We start from the raw sequence: 16,522 nt of genomic DNA, 5'->3' as shown, positions 1-16,522 counted from the left end.
GTTGGTGATAGAGTCAAGGATTTGAAGTCCTTAAACAAGGATAGACAAAATTTACATCCGTGAATGTAATAAGGGTATCTTTGCTCCTTTGCTTATAGGGGACAGTGTATCCTTCACAATGTACGGGTCCGGAAGTAGCGACTTTACCCTTCACCCCACCACGGGCGTGGTCACCCTGTCCCGTGCGCTAGACTATGAGACCACACCCCTCTACACCCTGACCATCATCGCGTCGGACACAAACCAGGGGCTGGCCTCCACCACGCTAACTGTCACGGTCACTGACCAAAACGACGAGCCGAAATTAGTGGGGACACCATACTATGCGCAGGTCGACGAGAATCTCAACAGCGGAGCGACAGTCATGAAGCTTACAGCTACCGACCAAGACTCTAATAGTACTTTGAGTTACACCCTGACTGGGTCAAACAATGGTCACTTTAGCATCTCTGCCACGGGACTCATCACCACTACCCAAGAACTGGACTACGAGACGATCAATACATATTCGCTTAATGTCTCGGTCACCGACGGTACCACGACGGTAACCGAAGGACTAACGATCACAGTCCGAAACAAAAACGATGACCCTAGCTTCACTAGTGCACCATATAGCGCCACTGTAACGGACAACAACGCTGGTGCCGCCGTGTACACTGCAAGTGCCACAGATCCCGACGGGGACTCCCTGAGTTTTTACCTGTCAGGGGTGGGGAGCGCAGACTTTGTCATCCACGCCTCTACCGGTGTTGTGTCGTTGTCTGCGGCGCTGGATTATGAGGTAAAGTCGTCCTATGTGCTTGGGGTTGAGGTGAGGGATGGTCAAGGTGGTACGGCGAGCACTACACTCAATGTGACCGTCTCTGACGCTAATGACAGCCCCGTGTTTGTTGGTACCCCGTACAGCGCGATGGTCGCTGAGGATGTGAACGTTGGCTACACAGGTATGTTTAATTACGGAGGTGGATGAAATTATTTGTATAGCGTAAATTGGCATCGCAAGACGTGTTCTAGTGGAGGTGTGGGCACGTTTAATTCGCTTTTAATTTTACCTCACGTATTTTTGCAATCTATCAGACAGTCAGATTTATCTTTTTGTCCGATTCATGAAATTCAATATATAAAAGTACACGAATATCTTAAGAACAAGAACATCAACCCTGCCTAGAACTTGCGTACGAACTCTGCGATTCTTTGGAAATATATATATGTTAAACGGGCGACTATGAGGCTGGTATCTGCCTCTTCTCTACTGGCGGATTGTTGAGAAAGTGCAATAAGTTGATTATGCAATAATTTGCTTCCCTTATGTGAATTACTCACGATTTCAATTTTACCATGCACAGTATTCAGATCCTCAGCAGTTGACGAAGACGCCAGCGATACACTGACATACACTCTCAGCGGTACTAACAGTACACATTTCACCATGGCAACTAGCACCGGTATCATCACGACCGCGGAGGGACTGGACTACGAATCCTTGACTTCCTACACACTCACGATCACCGTGAGTGACGGGACCGCCTCGGTGACTCAGCCAATCACAATCACAGTCATCGACTCAAACGACCTCCCGTTATTTGTCGACGCGCCCTTCTCCGCTTCCGTCAACGAGAACACGACTACTGTCTCGCTCCTGACCCTGACCGCGACTGATGAAGACTCTTCCGACATGCTTACCTTCTCTCTCCTGGGACCCGGAAGCGAGCTTTTCTCGATTCATCCCACTTCCGGTGTGGTATCCGTGACGTCAGCACTCGATGCGGAAGTTACATCATTGTACGTACTGACGGTGCGAGTGTCGGACGGTAAGGGCGGCGTGAACACGAGCTCGTTGAGCGTGACGGTGATCGATGTTAATGATCGGCCGGCGTTCGTGGGGGCGCCGTACGCAGCGAGTGTTTCCGAGAGGCTGCCGACTGGGACAGGCGTAGTCACTTTGATTGCGACAGATCAGGACGGGGACTCGTTGACGTACAGTATATCCGGTACAAACCACGGCCATTTTTCGATTTCCCCCAGCACCGGGCTCATCCAAACGGCACAGATTTTAGACTACGAGTCCGTCAATTCGTACACCCTTACAGCGAGCGTGACAGACGGAAGCGTGACCGTCACTACTAGCGTGACCATTTCCGTCACGAACACGAACGATCCCCCAACGCTAAGCAGTTCGTATTATAATGTCTCAATCAACGAGAACGATGCTGCTTTGTCGGTCATCGATATCACCGGAAGTGACAGTGATGGAGACACGCTGACATACACTCTAACCGGAACTGGAAGTGGTGACTTCAGCATGAATTCCGCTACCGGATTGATCACCTTGGCAACGGCGTTGGATTACGAGTCTAGATCAGCTTACAGCTTGACGATAAGGGTCACAGACACTAAAGAGGGCGTGGTTACTGCGTCACTCTTCGTGACGGTTGTGGATCAAAACGACACGCCTGTTCTCACAGGGAGCCCGTACACTGCAAGAATTGAAGAAAACTTGAGTTCTGGAGGTGTGGTTGCACACGTGGTTGCTAGTGACCAGGACAGCGCGGACACCATGAACTACACTCTCTCCGGCACGAACTCTGCGCATTTCAGCATCTCTAGCGCTGGGGTGATCACTAGTGCGCGGGTGCTGGACTATGAGAGCGTCAGTGCGTACACACTGGGCGTCCAGGTGACTGACGGCACGGCGACTGTCTCCACTACTGTCACCGTGACTGTCGTCGACGCTAATGACGCTCCAGTGTTCAGTAACAGCACGTTCACTGCGCAAGTCAGCGAGAATGATGCGGGGGCCGCAGTCTGTACTGTCTCCGCTACTGATGCTGATTCAGGTATGAGTTTGATGGTGATGATGATGATGATGATTTGATGATCATGATCATGATCATTATTATAGTTTTTGTTGCTGTTATAACTATGATTATTATGAAAAGTTGTTTAATTGTGATAATGAAAATGATGCTGATAATTATGATTATTATGATGAGCTATTATGATGATGAAGATGTTGTTATGGCAGTTTTGATTTCGTATGATAGACAGGGGCATTGTTCACAGCAGCTGCCTTAAAAACTAAAGCTCTTCCTGTTCTTTCCTTTTTACCAATCAGGACCAGCCGACACACTCACGTACACACTCTACGGTGCCAGTAGCTCCCAGTTCTCCCTCCATGCCTCCACTGGCGTGGTTACCCTATCGAATGTTCTAGACTACGAGGAGGCCTCCCAACACGTCTTGACGGTACGCGTATCCGATGGGAGGGGAGGGACAGTCTCCACTAGTCTCACCATTAAAGTCCAGAACAAAAACGACCCGCCTGTCTTCAAGGGTACCCCATATACTACCTCCATAGACGAGAATTTACCTGCCGGAAGTAGCGTTTTCGTCGCCATAGCAACAGACGAAGACAATGGAGACACGTTGACGTATTCTATATCCGGGGTCAACAGCTCAGACTTCACAATGGCTTCCGCCACAGGGATCCTAACAACATTGGAAGTCTTAGACTTTGAGCAGCTGAACTCCTATTCGTTGACTGTGACTGTGACGGACTCAACGTCATCGGTCTCACAGCCAATCACGATTACCGTCAGTGACGTAAACGATACCCCAGGGTTTCTTGACGCCCCGTATTCTGTATCTGTCCAAGAGAATAGCATTAACGCATCGTTATGCACTGTTAGCGCTAGCGACGAAGACAATGACACTCTTAGTTATTCTCTGACTGGGTCTGGAGCCTCGTACTTTACTATACATTCAGCCACTGGGTTAGTTACCTTAGCCAAGAGTTTGAACTACGAAGGAAGTTCAATGTTCTCGCTTACAGTCATCGTATCAGACATACAAGGCGCAAGTAACACTAGCACTTTAACCGTCAATGTCCTAGACGTCAACGACGAACCGCAGTTTATAAATTCTCCATACAGCGTTTCTATCCGGGAAAATCTAGCCACAGGTACTCGGGTGCTCCAGGCATCCGCTGCGGACGAGGACACAGGGGACACGCTCACATACTCGCTTTCGGGTAGCAATCACGCCCACTTTTCGATATCCAACACTGGTGTCATCAGTACAGCCTCGGGGATTGACTTTGAGGTTGTCAGCTCGTATTCTCTTTCTGTGGCGGTGTCTGATGGCACGGTTAGCGTCTCAGAGCCTGTGATGATCTCAGTGGAGAATTTAAACGATTCCCCAGTATTCACGGACGCGCCTTATAATGCAACCATGGACGAGAATACGTCCACTGCAACCAGCATACTCCAAGTGTCGACCACGGATCAAGACAGCGACAGTATCACCTTCTCCTTTGTGGGCGTCACAAGCTCTGACTTCAACATCCACAGCTCAAGTGGTATGATAACGACAGCGGTGAATATCAACTACGAGAAGACAGCCGCTTATACACTCACCATACAAGCCGATGATGGGAACGGCGGGAAAACACTTACAACAGCGTCTATAACCGTAACTGACCTAAACGATGAACGACCCACATTTGCGAGTGCGTCATATACGGGTCACGTGGTCGAGAACGCTGCATCCGGGACATCCGTTATTGTCGTCACGGCAACTGATTTGGATGTTGCGGATAGTACGCTGGCTTATAGTCTCTCGGGCGCAAGCAGCTCGCATTTCAATGTGACAAGTGAAGGTCTTATTAGCACGGCTGCGGCTATTGATTACGAATCGTTGACGAGTTACTCGTTAACCCTGACGGCAAGTGATGGCGCTGGAAACACTGGAACTACGACGATTAATATCGCCGTCGTGAATGTAATCGATAATGACCCGGTGTTCGGTAGCGTGTCGTATAGCGCGAATGCTTCCGAAGACAGTGTTGCAGGAACGAGCGTGACCCGTATCACTGCAACGGATGCTGATATAGGTGACGTCATCACCTACAGCTTATCAGGTAAGGTCTCAAGAGAAGGTTGGCATTGCAGACATGCATTCAATCAATATCCCCTTATTTATCCCCTTATTTATATATAACCATCCTCAGTGACAGTGCTTGCTAACAATACACACAAGTGGGCCAATGGCGTGGAGCCTAGTTGTACCTTCCGCACCACTGTAACTATACATGTGTGCCCGTTTCTTTTTTCTTCAAATTTTCACTCTGAGAATCCAAGTGTCTTAACAAGTGTTTTACGGGTATCAAATAAGTAAGTTAAGATGAGTAAAAATAAATCACGGTTTGGAAAGGTGCAGTGTTCCTGTTTATGTACCTCTAATCATTTCCATGGCTTTCAAGAAAAACATTCAGTAAACGACACTTAATTCGGGGTGACCATGTAGTTATGCAAACAACAGTAACCGTTGCTTACAAACAAATACTTATATCTTTTGTTGTTAGGCCCAGAGAGCACAAACTTCACAATCAATGTGAACACAGGAGTCATCTCAACCAACTCTGCCTTCGACCGTGAATCGAAAGACACTTATACCTTCACTATTACCGCAACTGACACAGGCTCACGGCCTGACACGGCAATCGTTACCATAGCGATTAGTGACGTAAATGATAACAGTCCCGTATGTAGCCAGGCTATGTATACTGCGTCTGTTCTTGAGAGTGTTGCCGTTGGCTCTTCTGTGTTGACTGTTTCCTGCCCAGATTTGGACATAGGGGCAAATGGAGAGGTACGTAATTTTTTATTTCCTTTATTTTTAGTTAGCTTTTTCATGTGGCAAACTGCTACATAATCGTTGATCGCATGAATCTGATCGATTTGGTTAGGGTGAATTGCACTTGATTAAGCCAATTATGTAGAAACGCTTTTGATATTTTCGGGGCGCATGTATAGAAGCTTAACTTCTGAACAATTGTATAAGATCGCCACAATATTTCGCCAGCATTATTGCTCCTACACTCATTGAAACAAACGTTGTGTTTTATGCATAAAGGAATCATATTATGCTAACAACAATATGGCTAACATTGTTAGATGCTAACCGTGACGATCTGCTCAAACAGGTCTCATACAGCGTGGTCTCCGGAGACGGTGGAGCATTTGCTCTCAACTCAAGCACCGGTATCCTCAGCACAACCTCCCCCTTAAACTACGAGACAACTATGCGCTACACATTAAGCATCCAAGCCAGCGACGGGGGAACACCCGGTAAAGCGAGTACCACTCTAGCGGTCATCGACGTCCAGGGAGTCAATGAATACACGCCCTCTTTCATACCCAACAATACCTACGAGCTCTCATTGGCTGAGGACCTGTCAGTTGGACATGACGTCATCCTTGTCACAGCCAGTGACGCAGATGCAGGCTCCCAAGGCGAGGTTACTTATTCGATTACCAGCGGTGACACATACGGGAACTTTGCTATTGACAGAGCGCGTGGGTTGATTGAGTTGCGATCTATGTTAGATTACGAGCTCATTTCGCAGATTGTCTTGATTATCGCAGCCACTGATGGGGATCCCCTCAGCCCAAACAGTGCTACAGCGTCACTCACCATCAATGTTGTAGACGTCAATGATAATTACCCATCGTGCAACCCGGCCCTGTTGACGCCTGCAGTGCCGGAGTCAGCGGCTGTTGGTAGCATGCTGGCCAGTTTGAATTGCAGTGATGCTGACAGCGGGCTGAATGGACAACTGACCTATACTTTTGTGTCGGGAAATACGGCGGGTAAGTGGGCTTCGACATTGCATTGAGAAAAACAATAACTCTAACCATAGAACCACGGGCAAACCAGACGAAATGTTTCTTTAATTTGTTCTTTAGTTTGTTTGAAATGTTTCTTTAATTTATGTACTGAATATATCTGTTATAAAGCCAATTTATTGTAGTTGTTGTCGTAGATTGATCTGGTCCCGGTTTAGCCGTGATTCATAACAGTTTAGGCGATTTTTCTCCCTCATCTCGGTTCACCTTCTCTCCACTCGTAATAAAATACAACTGGGTAGGAAGCTCCACGCCCTGGCAAACACAACTTCGACTCTTCGAGGCAACTTTTTCGGCAAAAAACGGACAGCTTTTCCCTTCAAAATCCTATATGCCATAGAAGAATAGTTTCTTAACATATTTTTCGAAGAAAATTATCCAAAAGACCAGAATTTCCTTGCAAATTTTTGCTGCAAAGTTGAAATTTATTGTTCTTCCAGGGTGCTGACAAACAGTAGGTGCCCTGAGCGCGGTCGGGGCCTGGACACAATAGAAAATGCAATGCCATGGCAACGGCTGAGACTATTGTTTTCAGCACCCTGGAATCTTTATCGTTGGGTCTTAACTGGAGTGGTATCCAGGAAACAAAAAACATCGTAGTCGATCAGAGCCACGAGAGATTCACATTCCTTAAAGTGCCTTTGTCAGCCACACCTTTCTTATTGTTTTGAACAGATATTGGAAGACAACCTACGAGAAGAAACCTCAAAACAACTAACTAAAATCTCATGTTTTTATTTACCAAATTAAAAAAAAAATCTGCAACAGCTTTTTCATATAAGCCAATGGAAATAGATGCTCTCTTGTTCGTGGAACTTTGCTGGGATGACAAAATGGAGGCCGACAGAGGCTTTTAAATAGTGTATTTTTCAGTGTTTAGAAGAAAGAAGAAAAGTATCAAGAAACAGCTCAAACTAGAAAAGTAGAGGAAGAGGACGCATTTATTTTTCTCTCTGTTACAGGTAACTTCAACGTCTCTACCGCTGGTGTAGTGAGCTTGGCAACCGCCCTCGATTACGAGTCCACAAGACTCTACTCTTTAGTTCTCTCCGTCACCGATTCCGGTCCGTCCACTAAGTCCACGCAGGTTTCCATCAAGGTCACTGTTATAGCCGTTAACGAGTTCTCCCCAGTATTCACTAGCGGCGGTACGTACGCGGTCACTGTATCAGAACACACCAACCTCGGCACGGAGCTCATCCGGGTTACCGCCAATGACGCGGATCTGAACACGCATGCGCATGGGATGATCACTTACTCCATCATTTCCGGTAACACCGGAAGTCACTTCTATGTTGCTACGGATACCGGCGCGATTCATCTGATGAAGGTATTGGACAGGGAGACCGTAGCGTCATATTCGCTCGTAGTACAAGCCACGGATGGAGAAAATAACGTCAACGCAACCGTCGCCTTGACGATCAGTGACGTCAATGATAATGACCCTGCGTGTAGTCCTACTTCGTATGCGGCAACCGTGAGAGAAGATGCAGGACTGGGGACAAGTGTAGTGAGGGTTTTGTGCTTAGATAGCGACGAAGGCAACAATGGCTTGCTTGCATTTAGGTAAATATGGTGGAGAAAATCCTATGTATTTTTTCACTCGTTCACCTTAGGGCTCTTGATCGCTTTTACGGGTATATATCGTTATTATCCCTTTTGTCTCACACAGGGTTAACGCTTTTCTAGTCTGGGAAATCCAGCCCTCCATTTTTAAAGTAGCATCGCCGCCACTAAATTTCGTTTTTATACATATGTATAGATTATGAGAAATATAAACTTTTGTTTTTATCGTGTAGTATTACAGCGGGAAACACAAACACCGATTTCACCATCGACGCCAACGGTACCATTTCGACCGCGCGGGCCCTCGACTACGAGACAACCACCACCTACACGCTTACCGTCAAGTCACGTGACTCAAGCAGTCCAATCAGCTCACAGAGATCTGTCAACGTGGAGGTCACAATTGACGTCATTGCAGTTAATGAACATGCGCCAGTATTTACTTCAGCAAGTTACGCGCAAAGCACCGCGGAAGACACCGCGATAGGGACGTCAATACTGATGGTCACGGCGACGGATGGCGATAATGGACCTCAAGGTACGGCGCTGCACCTTAATTATACGTCCTTCTTACGTTGCGAGGCGATTGGGTCGAGTTGATAAGCGAACAGTATGCTGAAACAATTTTAGGGGACGCAATTCAACATGGCGTCGAACGTGCCAATGTTGATATTCGGAATCTAACTAACGAAGATATTCCGGGAGCAGAATTATCGAAACGTACCATTTTTTAGCCTTCATTCAGGATCACTTCAACATGTTTTTTATTCAACGATGTTGAATTGCGTTACCTAAAATTGTCCCAGCATGCAGTTCGCTTATCAACTCGACCCAATCCCCGTACAGGGTTGGGATGGCGGATTACGATAGCTGGGAAAGGTAAGAGGTTTGCCATAATTTCACTCGTATACAAATCCTGTGTAAATGAAGTTTTTAGGACTTTTTACTTTTTAGCTTGAAAAGAACCCTGCTAAAGTGCCGATGTTGCTCCGTAAATTTTTTAGTTTTAAAACTTCTTTTGATATTAATCAACACCATACGCAATTAGTTACGGTATAATTTGCAATCAGCATGATTGATGTTCGCCATTTGTCTCGTTTCAGGTCACGTGGTCTACTCATTGCTACCGCTAAACGCCCCTTTCTACATCGACACAATCAGTGGCATTATTCGAGTCAAGTCCTCTCTCGACCGGGAGACCACAGCTTCGTACACGCTTACCGTTTCTGCGCATGACAAAGATCCTGTGACCGCTGACGTTAAGACCGCTAACGTGACTGTTAGTGTGGATGTGACGGATGTTAATGATAATGAGCCCGCGTTCTCTCCTGCGCACTACACAGTAAGGCTCTCGCGCTAGAAACAGAGTTTTGATTGATGCGAAAAACTAGGAGAAACCTGTAATGTTCCGATGTGCATTGAAACATTTTTTTGCCACTCTGGGGGGTTGGTTTAGGTTATGGCATAATTTTCGTCTTAAACCACAAAATTGACGGTAACACGCGCGGCGAAATGTAAAAGGAAGACTCACATGGTTGAAATGTAATGCTAGAGTTATTTTAGAAGGAGTCAAACACTTCAGAAATTGTTTGGAACAAGCAAAATGATTAACCGTCCATGATAATTTTTTTATATGCCAGATAAATGCTACATCGCATTCTTCATTGTTCATCTCACATCGAGCAGATGGAGCTTGATTACACTTAAAAAGTCATTCAGCTCGTGTTTCTACCTAAATCTTGCTTACTCAAAGTTCCCATAGAATACCATTGTTTTCTGATAATACTGAAGACATTGTTTCCACAGCTGACGTTTGCTGAGAACACTACAGTGGGTACCAGTATTACTCAGCTTCAGTGCACCGACAGCGATCTGGGTACGAATGCTGCGCTGTCCTACAGTATCACAGATGGCGACCCAAATAGTGTGTTCACTGTGTCTTCCAGCGGTGAACTAACAACAGTGAAACAGCTCGACTACGAAACCACCCAGTCATATGCCATCACTATACAAGCACGGGACACATCTGCTTCGCAGCTAATGGCTGTTTCGCATGTTGACGTAATCGTGCAGGCTCTTAACGAGTTTGCGCCGAGTTTTAGCCAATCAGAATACAACGTGACGATCTCCGAAGCCACGCCCATTGGGACGACAGTGATTGACATTGATGCAAGTGACAATGATAGCGGTCCTCAGGGCGAGCTGACGTATTCTATGCCCAGCGGCTCACCATTTTACATTGACAGCCTTTCCGGGGTGATTACCCTAAAGCAGGGTCTTGATTACGAGGCTGTGACGTCATATGTATTATTGGTCACTGCGACTGATGGAGATGCTAGTTCTCCCAAATCAAGTATGGTGAATGTTACAGTCACTGTAAAGGACGAGAATGATAACGAGCCCACGTTTACTCCAGCTGTGTACAGCGTTGTTATTCCTGAGAATACGACAGTTGGGACGTCAATTTTATCGCTGACATGCACAGACAGTGACTCCGGTACTAACGGCCAGTTCAACATGGCGATTATTTCAGGTGAGGAGATGTTTATTGATAAAGTGACCAAGTTCTTAATTTATCTGTGGAGAGTGCTCGTCCGTCCGCGGCAGAAACTATTTTTTGTTTTTGAGTGACTTTACAAAATTCGGTAAAGAATTGAAAAACAATTCCGACAATTAAGATGACTGGGACTGGGATATTTATTTTGGATACAGACAACTTTTTTTGTTCATTGTTTACCTCATTTTTCATCTTGTTTTTTTTTATCAGAATGGCATTTTTATTTATAGTCTATAGTTTCTTCGGCTTTACAAAAATCTCCATTCCCTGTGCTTTGAAGTTCTGACATGAATGCGCATGCCTTGCAGGAAACACCGGCACAGGATTCGCTATCAGCGATGCTGGAGTCTTGACAGTCGCGACTGCTTTGGATGTCGAAACCACAGGGGCGTACTCCCTCGTGGTAAGAGCCCGGGATCAACACGCCTTGAGCCCGCAAGAAAGCACTGCAGCGGTGTCTGTCATAATAACAGGTAAACGTAGGGAAGTCAATCCAACGGAAGTTGATACTGCGCAAAATTTAACGCCTCTGTGAAGACAATGGTAGTTTTGCTAACGTTTTGAATGTAGCTCTTCGTCGGAGCAAACGAGAGACGAAGCGGGGTCGTAGCAGGGGGTGGGGCACTGGGGGCACGTGCCCCCCAATATCCTCAAGAATTACCAGTATGGGCGTGGCTGTGCCCCCCAATATTTTCTTAATGTTTCTGTATTGTGCCCCTCCAATATTTCGAGGTCTGCTACGGCACTGCGAAGGGCCCACGCTCGAATCGTAGTGAAAATAATATTTTTTTACAGAAGTGAGAACATACTATTTCAACCTTGTGTTTTTATTTCCCTGGTTCCACCACGTCAACGCAGACCACAAGCTGGTCTGTATTTTTTCTTGTCATGCCAGATAAAAACGTAGTCCCGTGTTGCGACCGTGATTTAAACAACCTACAAATATCGTTTTAAGTTAACTTTGCGAGACTTTGGCTTTCAGACGTCAACGAACACACGCCACAGTTCACCAGTGGAGGATCTTATACCGCTGTAATAGCAGAGGACGCACCTGTTGGCTCCTTCGTCACCAACGTCACGGCCATCGATAACGACCTCGGTCTCGTGTACGGCGTGGTTACCTATACCATCACCTCAGGGAACAGTGAAGACAAATTCTATATTCGCCCATCGGACGGGAGCATCTTTGTCAAGAAAGGACTAGATCGCGAGTCTACGCCATCTTACTCTCTTGTTATCACGGCTTCTGATCAGGATCCAGTTTCTCCTAAGTCATCTACGGCGACTTTGATTGTGACGATATCAGACGTGAATGATAATGATCCTGTTTGCGACCCTGTTGTTTATAGCAAGTCGCTTGTCGAAAGCGTTGCTATAGGAACAAGCGTTGCTCAGCTCGCCTGCTCGGACAGAGACCTGGCGCCTAATGTAGTCTCTTCGTACGCCATTTCATCTGGTAAGAATTTGTATTTCCCCTAACCCTAACATAAATCATTATAGTTACAGGCAAGCTGTAGGGACGCCAGGGTCAACCTCATCCATTGACCCTAGTCGTTGCACCATAGCAAATATGAACTAGTGAAGCTGAAGGACTATTGAAGCTGGAATGAGCCTGTTTTCAATTTACACCTTTTTCAAATAAGTTTGCACTCGAGAATGTATTGTAACCTGCACTGGTGCATGGGTACCGTATTTACTCGATTTAACGCCCCGGCGCTTATTAAATTTTTCGACGCTCAGACGGCGCTTATTCCCGGGAGGCGCTTATTTTAAAGAAAGAAATCCGTACAAAAGACCGAAGCATGTTTTTTTTTCTTTAAATAGAAATATAATACTACTACAACAGTTTCTTTATCTCTATTTTAAAGGAAGAAATCCGCACAAAAGACCGAAGCATGTTTTCTTATTTAAATAGAAATATAATACTACTACTACAACAGTTTCTTTATCTCTATATCTTCATATTATTCTTACAACTTGAGTAGCTTTTTAAAATAAACTTTTATCCATCAAATATTGTATTTGACTCTTTCTTGTTCATTTGACTTTGACTCTTTCTTGTTGAGTCTATGAGCTCCAGCAACAGATTATGATATTTACCTCAGTATATGCCTAATAATATGTATAATGTATGTAAAATAATCATTTTACTTGGTTACATAAAACCTGATGGGAAGGGAAAATGGTATATTATTTAGTTGACTGTCTTTGCTTCTCAATTTCAGGTAATACGTCTCTTTTTGGCGTGTCCGGGAGTGGCCTGGTGACGACTTTGGGCCTTTTTGATTACGAGACCGTCAAGTCGTATATTTTGGTTGTCACGGTAACTGACGGAGGCCTGGTGACCCAGCGCACCACCCAAGTCGCTATCAGTGTACAGATAACTGGTGCAAATGAGTACGAGCCCGCGTTCAGTCAGCCCACGTACAGCGTCACTCACCAAGAGGTATGCGCATCACATCAGATACAACTTTCGATGGCGACTCTTTAGAAAAGAAGTTACGATTCACGGCTAAAAAGTCATGCAGCCAGTGCGATTCCCATCCTCTGAAACCCAGGGCTATTTTCCACTAACGTTAAGATGTGCGATTCCAAAATCGGTGCGTTATGTACGTTATTCGCCGGTTATGAATGAGACAAGAAGTTCCTTTGATTTTAATTTTCGTCGCTCTCTGGCGGCACGGACGCCGCCATTTCTTTGTTTATTTTGGCTTGGGTTTGCCACACAGAAAGGCACGTCAAGTCTCTTGAGTGCATCAGATTGTGTCTACCGTTTGTCAGTCTATTGGTTTGATATGGGGAATATAAAGATTACTAAAATTAATGTCTTACCTGACAGGACACAGCAATAGGAGTAACCATAGCAACAGTAGCAGCAACCGACGCAGATCACGGTAGCGATGGCGCGATCTCTTTCGCCATTATTGCCGGAAACAAAGAAGACAAATTCCTAATCGATACTACATCGGGCGTTATCGAGCTCAAGAGACCGCTGGACAAGGAGAGCACGGGCTCTTACATTCTTACTGTACTTGCTACGGATCATGGGAGTCCTAATAAGTCGAGTAACGCAAGTGTTGGCGTGACGGTGGTAGATGTAAATGATAACGCCCCAAATTGTAGCGTGACCGCTCACGTGGTTGAGGTAGCGGAGAATGCAAGCGTGGGAAGCACTGTGTTGGAGCTACGATGTGAAGATGTCGATGAAGGAGCGAATTCGCAGCTCACATATAACATCACCACGGGTAAGAAGACGCGAAATCGTTAATGTTTGTTGTTGAGAGGGATGGTGATGATAGTTACGATGCTACTGAAGGTGGATGGACCGTTGAATTTGGAATTTCACGTCGTTATTTGGAGGAGAATGGTTGAAATATATCAGACCGAACGCATTTTCGCGTGCGGCCTTTGAATCCCCAAATCAATTCTATTGTTTTCTACTGTCAACGTTTCCATATGATAAAGACGATGACGGTGATGGTGATGATAATGATGGTGATGCTGTTGATTGCGATAGTGAGGGTAAGATGATCAGAATGATGGTTTTAATCGATAGATAGACACATGAGTTTACAAGAATTGAAATTGTATAAACTTATACATCATAAGGAAACTCATGCCGTATTTACTAGAAAATGGTGGTTAAAATGGTTGTTATAGTGATGATGTGAAAGCGGAGTGAAGCTTGATATCACTAAGGAGTACTTATCTAATTAATTTGTAATCCTTTTAACAGGCAACACGAATTCGGACTTCACCCTTAACTCTAGTAGCGGCGTATTAACCGTAGCGAGCCAATTAAATCGTGAATCCACGGTATATTACGACCTCACCGTAACCATCACCGACTCCGGGACACCTCCCCTCACCACCCTGGTGAGTATCGGTTTGGTCATCACCGCCGCAAACGAATTCACTCCCACCTTTAGTAACAGCACTTACAACATCTCTTTGAGCGAGGACGTATCCTTAGGAACCACGGTGTTCATTGCGCATGCGCAAGACTATGATGATGGAGAACATGGTCACGTGACCTATGCCATTCTCAGTGGTAACACCGCTGACACCTTTCTGCTTGACAAGTATTCCGGAAGTCTTCAGCTGCTTAGGTCGCTTGATTACGAGGTCGCTTCTTCTTATAAGTTGATCATCGAGGCGAGTGATGGCGCAGAGGTGTCTGTTAGAAAGTCCAGTCGAATCACGGTGAATATCGCCGTTATTGACCTGAATGATAATAAGCCAGAGTGCTCTGAAACCACTAAGCACGTGTCATTGCTTGAGTCCGTCGTCGTGGGAACCGTCATTTTCTCCACCAATTGCTCCGATTCAGATTCCTCGGACAATGCTCTTCTCACCTACCAAATTCTAACCGGAAATGCTGAGGGAAAGTTTAACGTCACTTCCGGTGGCGAGGTTACACTTGCAAGTGGACTTAGTGTGGAAATGACGTCATGGTACCATCTGGTTGTTGCCGTGAGGGATGCTGGTTCTCCGTCAAGGGCTGTCAATGTATCGTTGACTGTGGAGGTCTTACCTGTCAATGAATTTGTTCCAACTTTTGCTGCTGGGGGCGATCTGTACTCCTTGAATGTCTTTGAGAATGTAACGCTAGGTAAGGAAAATTAAGGGAAATTAATATTGTTCATTAATCATCTCATGTCATCATCTTAAAGCCGCATTGTCACCAGTTCACTTTCGGAGGTCCGACGGAAACCTCGACCGTTAAAAGACAAAAGAATCTATTAGAATCCGAGATATTTAACATGCCATCCGCTCTAAATTATCAATCACATCCTCGAAGAAACTTCCAATAAACACACTGCTTTCAATATTTTGAAATATTTTTCGCGTTTTCCGTTAAAAATCATTGGAGATTGTTAAGTAATCGACCGGAAGTAAACTGGTGACAATGCGGCTTTAATCATTATCATCATAATAAATATTCAATTTTCAGTGTCAAAATTTCCATTATTATCATCATAATCATAGTTGTCATAGTCATTATCATAATCATCATCACCATCGTCATCATCTTCCATGTTTCTCGCCATCATATTTCTTGACATTTTTGCACCGTTGTCTACCCAGGTACAATCGTCTTCCAAGCACAAGTGCAAGACAACGACACGGGACTGCATGGCACTCTTCGCTTTTCACTGGTCAGCGGTAATGACCAGGGCTGCTTCTACCTAGAACCCAGCTCAGGCATGCTCGTACTCGTATCACCGCTGGATAGGGAAACCGTGGACCACTACAGTGTAATGGTTAAAGTGGAGGATAGTTCGCAGAGTGACCCGGATGTGAGGTCGTCTAATGTGACTGTAGCTATCACAGTTCTGGATGTTAATGATAATGACCCGGAATGTGTACCCGCTCTTTACTCAGCGGATATATCGGAAGGTAAGGGGGAATTTGTACCCGCTCTCTACTCAGCGGATATATCAGAAGGTAAGGGGGAATTTGTACCCGCTCTCTACTCAGCGGATATATCAGAAGGTAAGGGGGAATTTGTACCTGCTCTCTACTCAGCGGATATATCGGAAGGTAAGGGGGAATTTGTACCCGCTCTCTACTCAGCGGATATATCGGAAGGTAAGGGGGAATTTGTACCCGCTCTCTACTCAGCGGATATATCAGAAGGTAAGGGGGGATTTGTACCCGCTCTCTACTCAGCGGATATATCAGAAGGTAAGGGGGAATTTGTACCCGCTCT

The 16,522-nt window shown here is 45.6% G+C and overlaps 1 protein-coding gene across 1 annotated transcript in view; it reads left to right on the top strand.

The window, feature by feature from the left end:
• LOC5511118 (cadherin-23) overlaps window positions 1-16,522 on the top strand; it is a 38,681-nt gene that overhangs the window by 12,708 nt on the left and 9,451 nt on the right. The window contains exons 9-23 of the mRNA XM_032380377.2: window positions 99-944; window positions 1,347-2,837; window positions 3,116-4,918; window positions 5,363-5,649; window positions 5,984-6,650; window positions 7,649-8,252; window positions 8,486-8,790; window positions 9,356-9,594; window positions 10,059-10,785; window positions 11,118-11,282; window positions 11,792-12,265; window positions 13,035-13,255; window positions 13,649-14,054; window positions 14,546-15,421; window positions 15,898-16,209. Coding sequence (XP_032236268.2) covers window positions 99-944; window positions 1,347-2,837; window positions 3,116-4,918; window positions 5,363-5,649; window positions 5,984-6,650; window positions 7,649-8,252; window positions 8,486-8,790; window positions 9,356-9,594; window positions 10,059-10,785; window positions 11,118-11,282; window positions 11,792-12,265; window positions 13,035-13,255; window positions 13,649-14,054; window positions 14,546-15,421; window positions 15,898-16,209 — 9,423 coding nt within the window. The remainder of the gene's footprint in view (window positions 1-98; window positions 945-1,346; window positions 2,838-3,115; window positions 4,919-5,362; window positions 5,650-5,983; window positions 6,651-7,648; window positions 8,253-8,485; window positions 8,791-9,355; window positions 9,595-10,058; window positions 10,786-11,117; window positions 11,283-11,791; window positions 12,266-13,034; window positions 13,256-13,648; window positions 14,055-14,545; window positions 15,422-15,897; window positions 16,210-16,522) is intronic.

Source organism: Nematostella vectensis, chromosome 1, assembly GCF_932526225.1.
Source record: "Nematostella vectensis chromosome 1, jaNemVect1.1, whole genome shotgun sequence".
NCBI classification, from domain to species: Eukaryota; Metazoa; Cnidaria; class Anthozoa; order Actiniaria; family Edwardsiidae; genus Nematostella; species Nematostella vectensis.
Note: the sequence above shows the minus strand (reverse complement) of the source record. Positions and strands in the feature narration are given on the sequence as shown.